The 14862-nt window shown below is 37.8% G+C and overlaps 1 protein-coding gene across 1 annotated transcript in view; it reads left to right on the forward strand.

Moving 5' to 3' along the window:
* Window positions 1-14862, forward strand: part of LOC108793878 (collagen alpha-1(XIX) chain-like) — a 129735-nt gene that overhangs the window by 86960 nt on the left and 27913 nt on the right. The window contains exon 11 of the mRNA XM_018564829.1: window positions 8177-8243. Within this exon, the coding sequence (XP_018420331.1) occupies window positions 8177-8243 (67 nt within the window). The remainder of the gene's footprint in view (window positions 1-8176; window positions 8244-14862) is intronic.

The raw sequence follows: 14862 nt of genomic DNA on the forward strand, positions 1-14862 counted from the left end.
TATTATTATTATTATTTTTTTTATGAAAACCAGAGTGTGCTCTTGAAGGCATTATGGTGTCCATTTATGTGGTCCAACATTGGACCATATGGTTCACCAATCATGAGCCTGAGGTGAAAGAGGCGTTTACTACTTTTGATTCTTCTTTGCAGCCATTTTACTCATGCCCTCCTCCAGTTATGCTGTTGTATTTACCCACACAAATCAAGAGGTGTACAGAAAAAGCACAACCCCCCCTCCCCAATAAACATATAGTGTAAATATTGTACTTTGGTGCTGCCACTCTTATCTTCCCTAGGCAGATAACTGTAAATGCCTATTGGTAAACATGACCATACATGCATGTTCAAACTTAGTTCCATGTTTATTGCAAAAAAATATCAGAATTGATAGCCAAAGTTGTATGTGTTACCAATTATATATACAATCAGGTAGGCTTTCAAACTACATGGTTGTTGGTAAATCTAAAGGGTATGGTACTAGGCCAGGCAGTGGTAACAGGTGAAAGGTCCTGGCTTTTGCTTATGGCTGAATGCGTTAAAGAGGACAAAATGTTGTTTTTTTTTCTTTTCTTAAAACAAACTTTGCATTGCGATCCTCTGAACTGAGACTTTAGATTTACATTTCATGCAATATTTTGATCCATCTTTCTGCAGTCTTCATTTGATGCCTGTTTTTCCCTGCAACCATGTACACAGAAATCCCAGTATCGCTCTTTAAACATATCCTTTTCTTTTCTATATCTCTGCTCTATTTATTTAGCAAAAATACAGGTGAGATAGAGCAGGGACTAGAAATGTCTACATATATAGTAATAGAGCACAGTAAACATTTTTGAAATATGAATTTGTATGTTTTTCTACAGTTGCTAAATATAGTATTTTGTAATATAAAATCCAGTATTTTATATGGAAAGACGAATATATTTTCATGTGCTGCAATAGCTGAAGCTTGTTGCACTTGTAAATAAAAACATTTATTTGGTACAATACTACTACTATTCACTGACATCATCCGTTGCTATGGTGAGCTTTCTTGTGATCATAGGTTGTATGTAAGGATTTCAAATTGCATGGCCTAAGTACAAAGATGGTTTTAAAAAGTGACAAGAAGTTTTACATTTTACATTTTCTATCTTGCAGAGGAACATATAACTAAACAGAGGTTCTGATCTTGCTTTAGGTGTATACCCCTTGCACATTATACTCTCAAAATACAAAAAAGGAACAGAGCAGGATGCCTTGTTCTGAGATTTCTTTCTTTTTTTGATATTCTAATGTCTCCCTTAACCCCTTCATGACTGAGCTAGTTTTCAGTTTCTGTTCATAAATGACTGAGACGCTTTTTACATTTTTGCTGTGTGATTCTTCCACAGCAGTAATATACTTTCTTACTAAATGTACCCACACATATTATATATATTTTTTTAGAGCACAGATAGGGTTATATAATTATATCAAACATGTACCTAATGCCTCACTTAGTTAGAATAAAATATAAAAAAAGAAGAAAAAAATATAAAGAGAAACACTTTTTTCACAAGTTGTGATTATTATTATGTTTTAGATATAATTATAGTAGAAAAAGCACTTTACACTTAATTTTTTTTTACACTTTTTTTGTCAGTTTATATTAAGCAGTCACTATGACTGTTTGATAAATTAACTTTTTTCATTTTGGGTTATTATTAGGCTGCTCCAAACTTAGGAACAGCTAATAACAACCTTAGAGACTGATCCTGACAGCATGTCAGAGTCAGATCTCATTAGACCATCAGAAATGATAACTTTCAAGCAAAGAGATACATTGTATCTCTTTTATCTCTTTGCTTGAGATGTATCACATAGCTTCATAAACATCGGGCCAGTCTATGGTGCTGTCAAAACAAATAGGGTGGTGAGTCACTCTGCTGCCTCTCTGCTATTTTCAGCTGTCAAATACCGTATTTGCATGTAACAGCTTCATTCTTTCATTAATTAAAGAAATAAGCTTTTACAAAAGCTTAACTATTTCATTAATGAATGCCTCAATACTGAGGCGTTCATTAATGGCTGGTAACCGCTGAGAATCAGCAGTTACCGGCATTACAGAGCCTGATATAACTCGTCACGTACAGTGTACGTGGCCAGTCATATAGGCACAAAGTGCCTGGACGTACAGTGTACGTCTCCCGTCACGAAGGGGTTAAACATAACCCTACCCCACCAAACTATTGTCCAGTTGACGGTCCCAGTACAGAAGGGAGTGACATGTCAGATGTGAAAGGACCCAAATTATTTTCAAGCAGAGCTATCCTAGGTTGGCTGAATATGAAGAGCTACAGTATATCAGCCTCCATAGACATACCTACACATGTAGTTTTGTCTAAATATAAATGTACTTCAGTTAAATAACAAAATAGTTTTATTTAAAACATTTATCCCAAGTGGGGATGAAACAAAATGAGAGTTTAATTTACCTGAAAGTTTGTTGAAAATCAGGTCCGCTTGGGGAAGGCAAATATAAGACATTTTTAAATAGTTTTTAAAGGTGCAATGGTTTTTAAAAAGCCCTGTTAATTATCCTGGACAAGTTACTGTGCCACAAAATATTCTCATATTAGCTTTATTACTTTTTTTTTAAAGAAAAATGTAAAAAATTAAAATAAATATGTAAAGTGACCGTGCACAAATAATCAAATATACAAAAAACACATCCATAGAACACAAAATAAAATAAATCTAACTACTCTAAATAAAACCCACATCCTCAAAATAAAAAAGTGTACAATTTAGTTTCAAGCATATTTCACCTAAACAGCTCAATGAGCAAAACTGTGAACTTTCATTTCGTCAAAATTTTGCAATAATGAAATCAATTTTGCTGTGAAATGACTCTGCTCATCCCTAACCCTTACCCAAGTTACTTATTATGGTGGTCATAAATTGGCAGACATCTTACTGCAGAAGATGCGCAGTTACCCATCCACAACAAACAACTGATGCGGTAATAAGAACCACCCGAATCTTGTATATTGTTGTGTTTTTTCAAATTAACATATTGAAGCTGATTTACTAAAGAGTTGAGAATAAGCTGTACACTCCACCATCACATCACCCCAAAATTAATGAAATGCAGGTTTTCAGTCTCACATCTCTTCCCCCCAGCAGGACAGGCTTGTACCTCAAGCGCATATTGGACCACCACCAGTCAGTGGTCTAGAATTGAAACTCAATAGTTCATGTATATCATTCCTTGTAAGCATTTTCACAGCCTTGCTATCCCTATCCACTGAGTTTGCTTGACCAGGCAGGAACGGCCTCAAGACATTTGTTTTTTTACTTCCCCTCACTTTAGGCCTTGCAGACCTTGTTTTTGTAATGAAGAAGATTGCCTAAATGTAATGGCAGATATTCCAAAGGGGAACAGGATGCTTTGGTGCACATAACTGTGTCACAAAAGTATGTAGTGACATGCAGCACACAAAGGTCAGCTTTGCTTGTGTCAGGTACAAGTGACAAAGCAAAGCAAACTTGTGTGATGCTGGCCAGCCTTTTTCATTAGGTTGCCCCCATTCAGCTATGTCACTGCAGTGGAGCCAGCCTTCAGATTAAATAAATGTAATGGCAGCTATGGCAAATGGGGGAGCAAAATAGGGGATGCTTTAGAGCACATCACTATTGCTCACAAGTGTGTGGTGATGTGCCCACACACAAAGGGTAGCCATGTCAGTTTCGACAACAAATGTGCCAAACCAAAGCCACCTAGTGGGGGGGGAAAGTTGGCCTTTACCCACTAGGTCCCCCCCCTTCAGCTAAGAATATATTGCACTGGATCCAACCACCATCGGGAAATGCAACAAAGGAGTTTATTTGCCATGTATCCTCAAAGTGGGACACTTTGTACTCCCTCTTGGATGGTGGTAGAAGATCTCTACATGATTGTCCCTTTGTGTCAGGGAGGGGTGAAACATCTCTCTTAAAGCTGCCCTGAATGTCCTCCTTGCCACCAGCATCACAAATCCTCCTCACTGCCAACACCCCAGCTCTCCTTCTCCTCACTGCCAGCACCCCAACACACCACCTCATCAGAGGTCTTAAGAGGTTTATGGACTGGTACTGGGAATAACATCCCAACATTTCTGCAGACTCCTCGTGGCCAGTGAGCAGCCAATTGAGCATATGTGAAATTGTGAAGGAGAAGGAAGAGATAAAGGACCTGGAACTTTCTGCAGGGTTATATGGGAAAGGTTGCAGTACAAAGAACATGGTCTAATAATACAAAATGGCTGCTATGTGCCCTTGAGTCGGAGGAGAACGAAAAAGGGCAAATTAGTAGGCCCAACAAAAATGGCTGCTATGCACCCTGGAGGAGGAGGATTGTGTGCCTTTATCTGCCTACTTGTCTGATTGATGGGCTGCTCCCACCCAGCACTTTGCTGCAGAGTCATGCATTTACTAATGCATGTGGCACATAATGGCTGTTAGTTTTACCACAGGTGTCTGCAGTACTAAGCTTTTGTCAGCAGCAGATCTATTAAAAAAGCCCATACTGCAGAGCTCATTATATTTGCTACATTTTCAATTGCTTGCGTACTGCCCTGATGCTGGGCAATTTCTAACTAAATTCTATATTTAGAATATTTTTGGAATAATTGGCAATATGGAGATGGGAGGGGGTTTGGGGAATGCGTGGCTGTTGTTTTGAAGTGTTCTAATATTTTATTAAACTTTCAAGACAAAGCAGTGTGGTACTGTGAAAAAAGAAGCATACAAACCATACTATCAAACAGTTGTGTGCCACTGTTTGTTTGAAGTTGAGGGCCTTTTTTAAAATTTGTTTTGTCTTCTACTTGTACCATTCAATTCAGGCCTATTCCTGCTGGATAAAAAATAATAGGTTTCTTAGCCAATTCTACCTCGAAAGTATTTCTTTCCAAGTTGAAATAATTTAGATTAGGGGGGCTGTTGCTATATTTAAGCCAAGCTAAATGTAACATTTAAAATATCAGTTACATATGCTAAATATGTGAAGCTAGAATATGGTGTTGCTGATGCTGTCCATGATAGTTTTACTGTTCCGTAGCACCTCATACAGCTTAACGACATCCCACAAGCATGTAATAGAAAGGAATCATATTTTTCACCTTTAAAGTCACAAAAAGGAAGACAACCTTCATGCTATTTGGTATTTAAAAATTGCATTGGTATATGTCCCCTGTAGCAGTGCCTAGATCCCTATGCCCTTTGTTTGACAATCTCTTGCCTATTAGCCTTGAAATTGGCCACAACTGATTTTCAAGATTTGGCCACCATAGCTTTCAATAGGGTTTGGATTAAAACGTGCAATTTTAGGACTTTACAATGGGTTTAATGAAGGCTTGCGAACTGAACCCAGACACATTTGCTTATCCCTACTGCAGTAAACCTGTACTCCTGGGTGTAAACTTCAAAGCAGTGGCATTGTGGCAATGTACTGCAAGCAGACCTGCATCTAAATCTATTTAAAGGCAACACATAAGAACCCACTTAAATGTCAGGTATTCCAGTGGTATGTTGGTTATTTGCAGTGCTTTACTGAAGTGTTTAATGGATAATTAGGTTGTGGTCCTTTTGTACCACCTTTCAAGTGCACCTGAAACTCATGAGGACAGGGACAAAATCCTGTCTACAATTTCCCTAGCCTTACTATGCTGTAATTCTTGTTACATTTTGTACAGCACAAAGCAGATTTTTTTTGTATTTCATAGGACATTATGTCCTGTTTTCTCCGCCCTTAACCTCCTCTAGGCCTATTGGGATTCTTTAGGAAGCCACTGTGCTCTGTTTAATACAGCTAAACAGGGCTCTCAAAAATGTGCAAATAATGAGGTTGCAGCAATCAGACTTTTTACCAGGGCCTTATGATTTTTAGTTTAATTTATGCATTTACAGATAACTGCTGATACATTTGCCTCAGCAACACCATCCAAAGTTGATTACTTTGGTCTGACTGAAGATGGATAATGTACAATCTAAACATGTAAAAGATTTGTTTTGGATCAATTCCAATTTTCATTACTCTTGTTTTTCGGATCCAAAATTTGATTCTGTTAATAATTCGGATTTTGTAGCTGTCAAAATGTTTGTTTCGGTAAGGATCCACAACAGGAAGTCACATGACCATGCCTGTAATTAGAGGTGCACTGAAATGGAAATTTTAAAACCGAAACGAAGCCGAAATAAAAAAAAATGTCAGGCCGAAACCGATACCGAAAATGTTTTTTATTTTTTCAAATTTTTTTATATTTATTTTTATTCATTTTTTATTAAATATTTTTATTATTTACTTTTACTTTTAGGGGCTTCTGGAAAATATAAGGGGGCTAAACAGACCCCTGATATTTCCCTTTTAAAATAGAAAAAGAGATTGAGAACACAAAGTCCTTAATGTCTTTTTCTGTGTCCCCTGTTATCAATGAACAGGAATCCTCTATGAGTCTTCCTGTTCATTGATAACATGAGTACATTGTTTACTATAACTAAAATTATGAATGAATGGGGGTGATGTAGATCACTCCCATTCATTCATAATTGAGGATATAGTTAACATACCATATTCTCAATTATGTACACACACTCAGCGATCACTGATCGCTGAGTGTGTGTACCTTGCTCTTCTCTCTGACACGCTGTCACAGGAGGCTGATCGAGCGGTGTAGGGAGAAAAGCCCAGCCTCCTGTGACAGTGCTGTCTGCGCTCCCACACCGCTCTGCCGGACTGTGATAGGCGGCAGAGCGGTGTGGGAGGAGACGCCGGCCGTTCACATCGCTCTCCACCGCAGCGCTTCGGCCGGCTGTCACTTTCTCTTCTCCCCGCTGGGACATAGAGCAGTGCCCAGCGGGGAGAAAAGAAATCATGGATGCGCCGATGTATGGTTGTAATGCAACCATCAACAGCCAAAAAAAATCTGGCTGGCCATTAAACAGTCACATGTCAGATTTAGTTTCATTTTGAAAAAATTTGGAAGCAATTTTGGATTTGGATCCAAATTTGTGTTAAACGAACATTCGGATTGATTTGCATTCGGATGCGTTCAAATGTCATCATTTATCGAAATTTGTATGGATGTCTATTCAGAAACTAAACAAAATTTACATCTCTAGTACAATCCCTAATTAGCTATTTAAAGATTTCTAAGAGCCCAATAGGATGATCTAACACTGAAAGGAAGCACAGCTGTAAAATGGTTCATTATGCATGGTGTTTCATACAATCTTAGAGTACTCAGCACAAGGCAGATGGTAACAGAAAACAAGAGGGCTCAAACCTGGTCATTCTCTGCCTAAAAATAACCAGTCTACTTTGGATGGAGTTGCTACTTTTTTTGCAGCACATAATAAGTGATTAAAACATAAAGCATATCAAAACCCTATACACATTTTTTTTACAGTAAGCTTTTCCTTTCATGTTTCATGCTAAAATTTTGACACCAGGCCGCACATTTGTATATGTAACACCAACAACCCTGTGTGCTATCTTAATTTTTCTGTGTCAGGGCTGTTCCTAAAAAGAGCTCATTTGATAACTTTGTCTAAGGCAGGACCATGGCTGCCTAGCTGCCTCCTGCTGTTATAGGGACAATGCAATACAAGCATTCCTGTTTTGTCCTGTTGTGGAAGGAGCTCACTAGTGCATTGAGTGAGGATGTGTGCTGCAGAGTTGTGCTGCAAAGAATAGTTCTGGACATCACAGTGAAAAACATTATCTCTAAGCTTGCCATCTTTGCTCATGAGATAATCAAAAAAAAATGAGCATGGACAAATCATACTTATATTGTGCAAGTATTTCCTTTGCTGATAGTCTGCAATAGCTGAAAAAAGAAATTCTATTCAGATCATACTGTAACACTGGAACTGTGTGTGTCGAGAGATTAATGGGCTAATGTGCACATGGGACCTAAAAGCTGTTACAGTATGCTGTGCAACTTTTCATGATTCATTCCTACTCATCAGAACAGAATCTCCTCTGACACATGGCCAAATATTTTACTGAATAGAAACCTGACAAGGAAAATAACAATCTAAGAATCAACTTTATAGAGAGGTTTTTCTTTTTTAAAGACACCTCTGTGCCATCTCAAATACAAAGATTTATTGTATTTTATGCTGTACTTTTGTTTCAATTATGCAAATAACCAGAATAACTTTCTCTGCAGACACAAAATATTTCATTTGAAGAACTGAAAAAATATATTAAACAAGAAGTTTTACGAATATTTGAAGGTAAGAGAGACAAGGTAGAAAATATGAATGTCATCTAAGCTAGCTATCATTTCACCCTGTATTCACATAGTTTCTTCAATCTGCTGTTAAGAAGCCTTTTTGTCATTCTAGGTTTGAGTTATTACATGCCATGTAGAATACATTTTTCCATATCTGACTTTGCATTTTTCTCCTTTTTTTGAAAATGATCACTTAGGTTTATGTGAGACTGGTGATCCTGCCAGTTTTTAAAGTCCACCTCGTTGGACTTTAAAAATGGGATGCCAGAAGATGAGTTGAGATATAGCAAGTCTGTTACTAGTTGGATAAGCCTTAAAATTGTACCTATTCAACAGGATAAATAAAACTCAGAAATCTTAATAAAATGTATTAGATCAATATAAATGATAGTCTCTAGCAATGGATTAAAATACCAATTTTTGATAAGTACTCTAGGTACCAACCACCATTTGAATGAGTTACTTCTGAAGTAAAAAAATATTCATTAATGCAACCACTGATTTTTTTTTGCCTCTATCCTTTTCCTTAAATGTAATTTCTAGTATTCACAGCATGGTACTGCCCTGCAGACTGCACAGCACAGCACAATTATGCTAATCCTTCAAAACTATTAGCCTATCTATCCACGATAACCTGCAGTATCATTTAAAAGTTTGTCGGCAACAGTGGACAGAACATAACATATCAATAACAAATGAAACATGAAAATATAACAGGGTTTTTAAAAGGAGTGGTGAGGAAATTATGTTAACAAATTAAAGTTTAACAGATGTTTATTGTATTAGCCATATTGACTGCAGTTCTGCTTTAAACCAGAAGTCAATACATCAGCATTATCTGGAAGTCTGTTACAAAGTATTTGGGAAGGTTTAATCCTTTGCTGCACAAAGGAACTACACAAAACACTTGACCCCCCCCTGGAAATCTAAGGATACAGTTGAAGCAAATAATGTAACCGCAAAAATGCATTGTTTTAATAAACTATTAAAGGAGAACTATGAGATGAGTGATTTCCACTCACCTCATAGTTCTAGCCGACCTGTGACAATGAGACTGTCACAGGTCGGCGCAGTAGATCGGGAGGTGAGCGAACAGATACCGGCGTTCGCTCACCTCTCGATCCTGTCACGGCTCTCTGCCGTGACAGGGGAGGGGCTGGGTTCCCCCCTCCCCGCTCCGATCCGCCAGCGCTGACTGGCAGATCGGACGGGGGAGGGGGCGGGTACAGCTGGCTCTGCCTCTAGATAGGCAGAGCCAGCTGTCACTCACGCAGTTGGGCGGATCTCGACATCGATGTCGGGATCCGCTCCGGCTGCGGCGTCTCAGTATACCGCGAGCTGTAGCTCGCGGTATACTGAGCTTAGGGTAATGGGAGGACGCTAGTTTGTGTCCTCCCGTTACCCTAAGGAGAACTATGGGGAAAAGCCCTGACCCCATAGTTCTCCTTTAATACATGTTTGTAATCCATTTACTTCAACAGTATTACTATTGTTTATTTTAATTTCTGTACTAGTAACCATCTAGGCTGGGTTGTATCAATGTCCTTGTCTTTATACTGAAGTATTGTCATCAGTTTCATTATGATTCTTTTGGCTGTTCACAATATCATAAATTATACACTATCGGTTCCACAGCAATGATAAAGAATCATTGGTATTAATCCTGGTGACATGTCACTGTGACAGGGAGTCAAAGTAAACATTGTAACAAAGTAACACAGGGTTTCACTGCAGTAGAAAAAGGGATTACCAAAAGCCAATTTGATGGGTGCAACAAGCAAGAAGCACTGATATATCAATAAGATAACATAGTAATGTGTATAATCAATTTACCTTTTTTTACTAGTATATTCCCTTTAAAACATATGTCACCTAGTACTTTGCAGTGAAACAGGCAGCAATTTTTTATTTACTTGCACAACAACACAACACTGAGCTATAAAAGGGAGCTTTGTTATTACGTTCACACTGCATAGTAAAAGTACATAATAAAAATACAACTACAAATGCATACCTCCTTTTGGGTTCTTAAAGTTTCATGATGGTACCCAAAAACTGATCTCTATGTGATGATACAAAAGAACAGCTCTTTTTTTTTTACTTCACTAAGTGGGTTATTTTCAAACAAATCATTTACTTTAAATGACTAACTGTAGAAACTGACAACAAATGTAATGTAAACTAATTTTAACATCGTTTCAAAAGCTAAAATAAATCTTTAGCAAAATATAATTTGCATCATTGTGCAGATTAACCCTTTAATACCAAAACTGGGTTTCCAGTGTACATAAAGTTAATTTTTGTCTGCCTTGCAAGATATTACATTTTATATTTGAATGAAAATTAAGTGAAAATAGTTTGCTTTTGTACAAGATGTTGTAGTCCAGCAATCAATTACCATGTGTGGTCAACGTACTGTGCTACAAAGAGTTTTTAAAAGCTTCCAATTTCTGCTCATTTGTGTAGTCTGTGAAACCCGTTGCTTAGTACAACTAATTGACAACTCTGGTAGCACATTAAAGAAATAACTCAATAATGCAGAGCCAAGTGCTAAACAGTTATCTCTAAAAGCATTTTAATAGCAGGTAATTACTGCTTCAGGCATTGATTTAATGAGTGTTGCTCAAAACTGGTTTTGAGTAAATTAACAGAAATCAATTGCTTTCATACCTGACTGTAGTCAGCCAACAAACTAAATTTAAAAATGAAGGCCTTGTAATGTTATTCTTGTCATACAAGTGTATTTAAGAATGTGTTTGCATAGTTCAGTTTTGTAAGTACTTTTTATGGTTGTGATGAGAACTATGTGCATATTGCAACAATGTGAATGCCATGGATTAGCAGACACAACGCATGGCGTTTTTCTCCACCAGTCCTGCTGTAACTCCTCACTGGTGCTTTTTGTACTGTATTTACTATGGTACCAATAAAGGTGCTTATATTGTTTTGCATTATATATGATAGTGCAGGGTAATTGTTTGTTTGGTTGTTGTGTATTTACCTCTTCGGCCAGCACACCCAGTGGTATGAGTTTCATGGTAGAGTGCTTCTCCTTTTACTGTCCAGCTACAGGCAGTGGTGGGTCCAGCATGACCTGAGCTCAGAGAAAATGAGTTGAATGATACTGGCCATCTAGGGCCGGAAAATAAGTACTGTGGAGAGATCTCTTGATTGAATATAAATATTGCAGCAAAAACTGGTCATGTTATCTTTAAATGGGCTATTCATGTTTATCTTGTTATTTTTGGCTGGAGTTCTGCTTTATGGACAACAATGGAATCAAGTTCCCAAAGTTAGAGTTCTTTGAACCAAGATATAGAATGCAATATTGTTAGCCCCTTGGTGGAACAGCATGATTATTTACTTCATCCGAAAGAAATGTGTGCAGAACAATGCCTTATTGGATACATTTTCATCAATTTTAGTGGCATTATGGTACTTTTATAATGAATTTAGAGGGAAACAGATTATTTAGAGTTTGGTCTGAGATGTGAGATGTACTATACAGGAATTAGAATTTTGGTTAGGATAACTTGAAAAATAATTTAATTTATTTTCAACTCACATTAAACAATTAGAAGAAATTATAAACCTGTTCATGGCAGGCTGAAATTCAGCAAAAGGTTCATACAATTGTGGAAGAAATAGATTTTTGTATAGAGTTGTGTTAGTGTTTGATAAACTGTATATGGATTCTAGTTAGGAATATGTTGACTTACAGCTGTGCAATGAAAGAAGCAATAAGATGCAGTGCATCATCAGAATCTACGTTTATGTACTTTCTATGTTATCTTTAAAATTCCCTAAAAAAGCAATTGTCTGGCTAAATAGTTTCTTAGTAGTGCTATGTATTTACAATTTATTGTGTTGCAGACCTACATATAGTCTGTGTAATCTCATGTGCATTTTCTAGCTGCATCTGCTTTGAACATAAATACTGATTTAATGGTCCTCTTGAATAACTGTCACCAAACTGCGCAACTTTCTGAGTATGATGTCATATCACATCACTATCCATGTAGCTAATTCCATGTAGAGCTATGTGTTTTTTTGAATGACTTATTAAAACATAACTGAATTTAAGGAAATGATCTTTAGAGACAGAATGTTTCCTGAACATCAATTATTTATGCAGTTGCTCCTGCTGAATATATAATGTTCAAGTATATTGGTAGCTTATAGAGCTAAGCAACACACCACATTTTTTTCGTGCTTTTTATCCTAGGGAGAAGACTATCTACTTAAACAGCATAGATCGGTTCCAAAATCTTGCTAGTAATTGCAGATGAAAGCCACTCTCATTTTTTGCATTTATCCCTAGTTGCTATGGAAAGCTTTAGCCTAACAAATTTCTGAAAACTGGCTTATTCAGCCAAATCCTTCCATTAGCAAAGGCTCTAAACAGTTTTATTTTATGATATGATCTTCTATTTAGAATCAGAACAGCAGGGAAAAAATGACCATGGACATTTTACACCAAGCTTCTCAGTAAACAATGAATCTGGCATCTAATAACATTAATTTGTACTTGCGAGAAAACATGTGCAAACCACTTTACAAAGTTCCCTGGATTTATGCATGAATAGCACCTAAAATGTGATTTGATATTTATCTAAGTCATAAAAATAAATACGGTGGTGTTATTTTTTTAACATTTTTTATTTTAGACAGTACAGATACCATAAAACAGTAAAATGTAGGTACAAAGATGCATCAGAGTCTTGAGCACTCATACAAATATGGGATGTGTGCTATCCATGTAGTGTAGTGATACATAGAAACATTATCTACAAAAGACTTTGTACAAGGTGTTCATGAAACTCATACTATAAGGAACATTGGTGTTAAAAAAAAAAACAAGAAGGTAACCAGTGCCCAGTGTCCCACGCTATGATTTCCTTGTATTGAGTGAATAAAGTTATTTAGCAAACATATGGGACTGTGTGGTGGACAGGAGCAGTGTTTATTATAGGAGATAGGGGAAGGTTCTGGATACAGTCCAGAAAAGGCAAAGGGGAGCTGGGGGGAGATGAAAATGAGCATGGATGGAAGGGGAATATACCCCTTCTTCAGAGCTCCGAGGAAGGGGGTATATTCCCCAAAACACGTCAGATAGTAAGGCAGCTTTGTGTGGGATCTGCCTTGTACCATTCATTCAGTGATTACCAGGTGAGTAGTATTTTATGTCAGCTTCTATGTTCATTGATTAATAAACGGTATTACACGAGGACAAGGCACTGTCTCTTTGTTTTGCATGTTTTGTGAGGAATACTTCCCAGTGGCCTTTTGATGATGGCAGCCTGCAAAAATGATTGTTGGTGGAGAATATCATTGGGAGTCTGCTGAGCACTGTGTCGTGCATTTTTCTGGATTTTTGGAAAGTGCATATTAGGCGAATATAGCTTAATTCCCTGGTTGAGGAGAGGTCTGTCAGAATTTGAGTATCTAAAAAAGTAATTGCAGTTGGGGCCCATTTGAAAGGGAAATGGCACACTGTCTGTGTCCAAGTGTGGGCACCCTGACCTGCACGAATGTGCAGGTTCAAGTGTGTGTGTGTGTAATTGCATGTAATTGCATGCAGTCGCATCCTCCCATAGGGAAGAACAGGCTGCTGTGCGCACCTGTCCCTTCCAGGTTCTGGTCTTTTTTTGGGCATGCACACCGTATGGACGTGCACACCCTATGGACGTGCACACCCATCTGAATAAATTCTTAAAGTGTATTTCCTATTTTGCACACAAATTTAGGAAAACCACATGATATGCTTGTTATGTGTTACTTTTCAGATCGCATACCTAAAAATTATTTATTTTAATATTTCTTACCTTTTATATATGTCTTGTGTAGCTGGCTTTTGGAGCTTCTTTGTTCAATTTCATAGTGATTGGAAACTCTGGCTGTCCCCGTAGAAACACTAGGGATAGACTTAGGGGTCAATTCACTAAGCTGCCGTAGGCAGCCGAGTGAATGACACAGGCTACTGGCTACTGTTTGGTCTATTCTTATAGATGCCGAACAGCAGTGAGTGAATAGCCGAATGCCGCTGAGCAGAACAGAAAAATTGTTTAAAAAGTAGAAAAAAATAAATAGAAAATGATTGGGCGGAGCTAGCAGTGACAGCTAGCTCCGCCCAACTGTTTTCTCCCGGGCGCTCCGGGAGTCTCCCGCTCCCAGGCCGCCAAGGAGAGAAACACTGCTTTTTCGGTTTTTTTTCTTTATTCTGACACAGAGCCGTGTCAGAATAAAGAAAAAAAAAGAATCATTTTTTTTATAATTTTGGCCATAGGAATGCATTTCTAGATTCCTATTGGCTATTTCAATTTGCAATAGCCAATAGCAAACTAGCTATTGTTCCCCCCCTCTGCTGCTGTCAATCTGTAGTGTTGGACCTGATGGAGAACAGAAGCAGAGGGCGGGTGCAATGCTAGTTTGCTATTGGCTATTGCAAATTGAAACAGCCAATAGGAATCTAGCAATGTATTCCTATGCCCAAAATTATTATTTTTTCTATTCTGACACGGTACCGTGTCAGAATAAAAAAAAAAGAAAAAGCAGTGTTTCTCTCCTTGGCGGCTGGGAGCGGGAGACTCCCGATGCACCAGGGAGAGTTAGGCTGTTTG

This window comes from Nanorana parkeri, unplaced genomic scaffold, assembly GCF_000935625.1.
Source record: "Nanorana parkeri isolate BGI_ZX_2015 unplaced genomic scaffold, ASM93562v1 scaffold785, whole genome shotgun sequence".
In the NCBI taxonomy this organism is placed as follows: Eukaryota; Metazoa; Chordata; class Amphibia; order Anura; family Dicroglossidae; genus Nanorana; species Nanorana parkeri.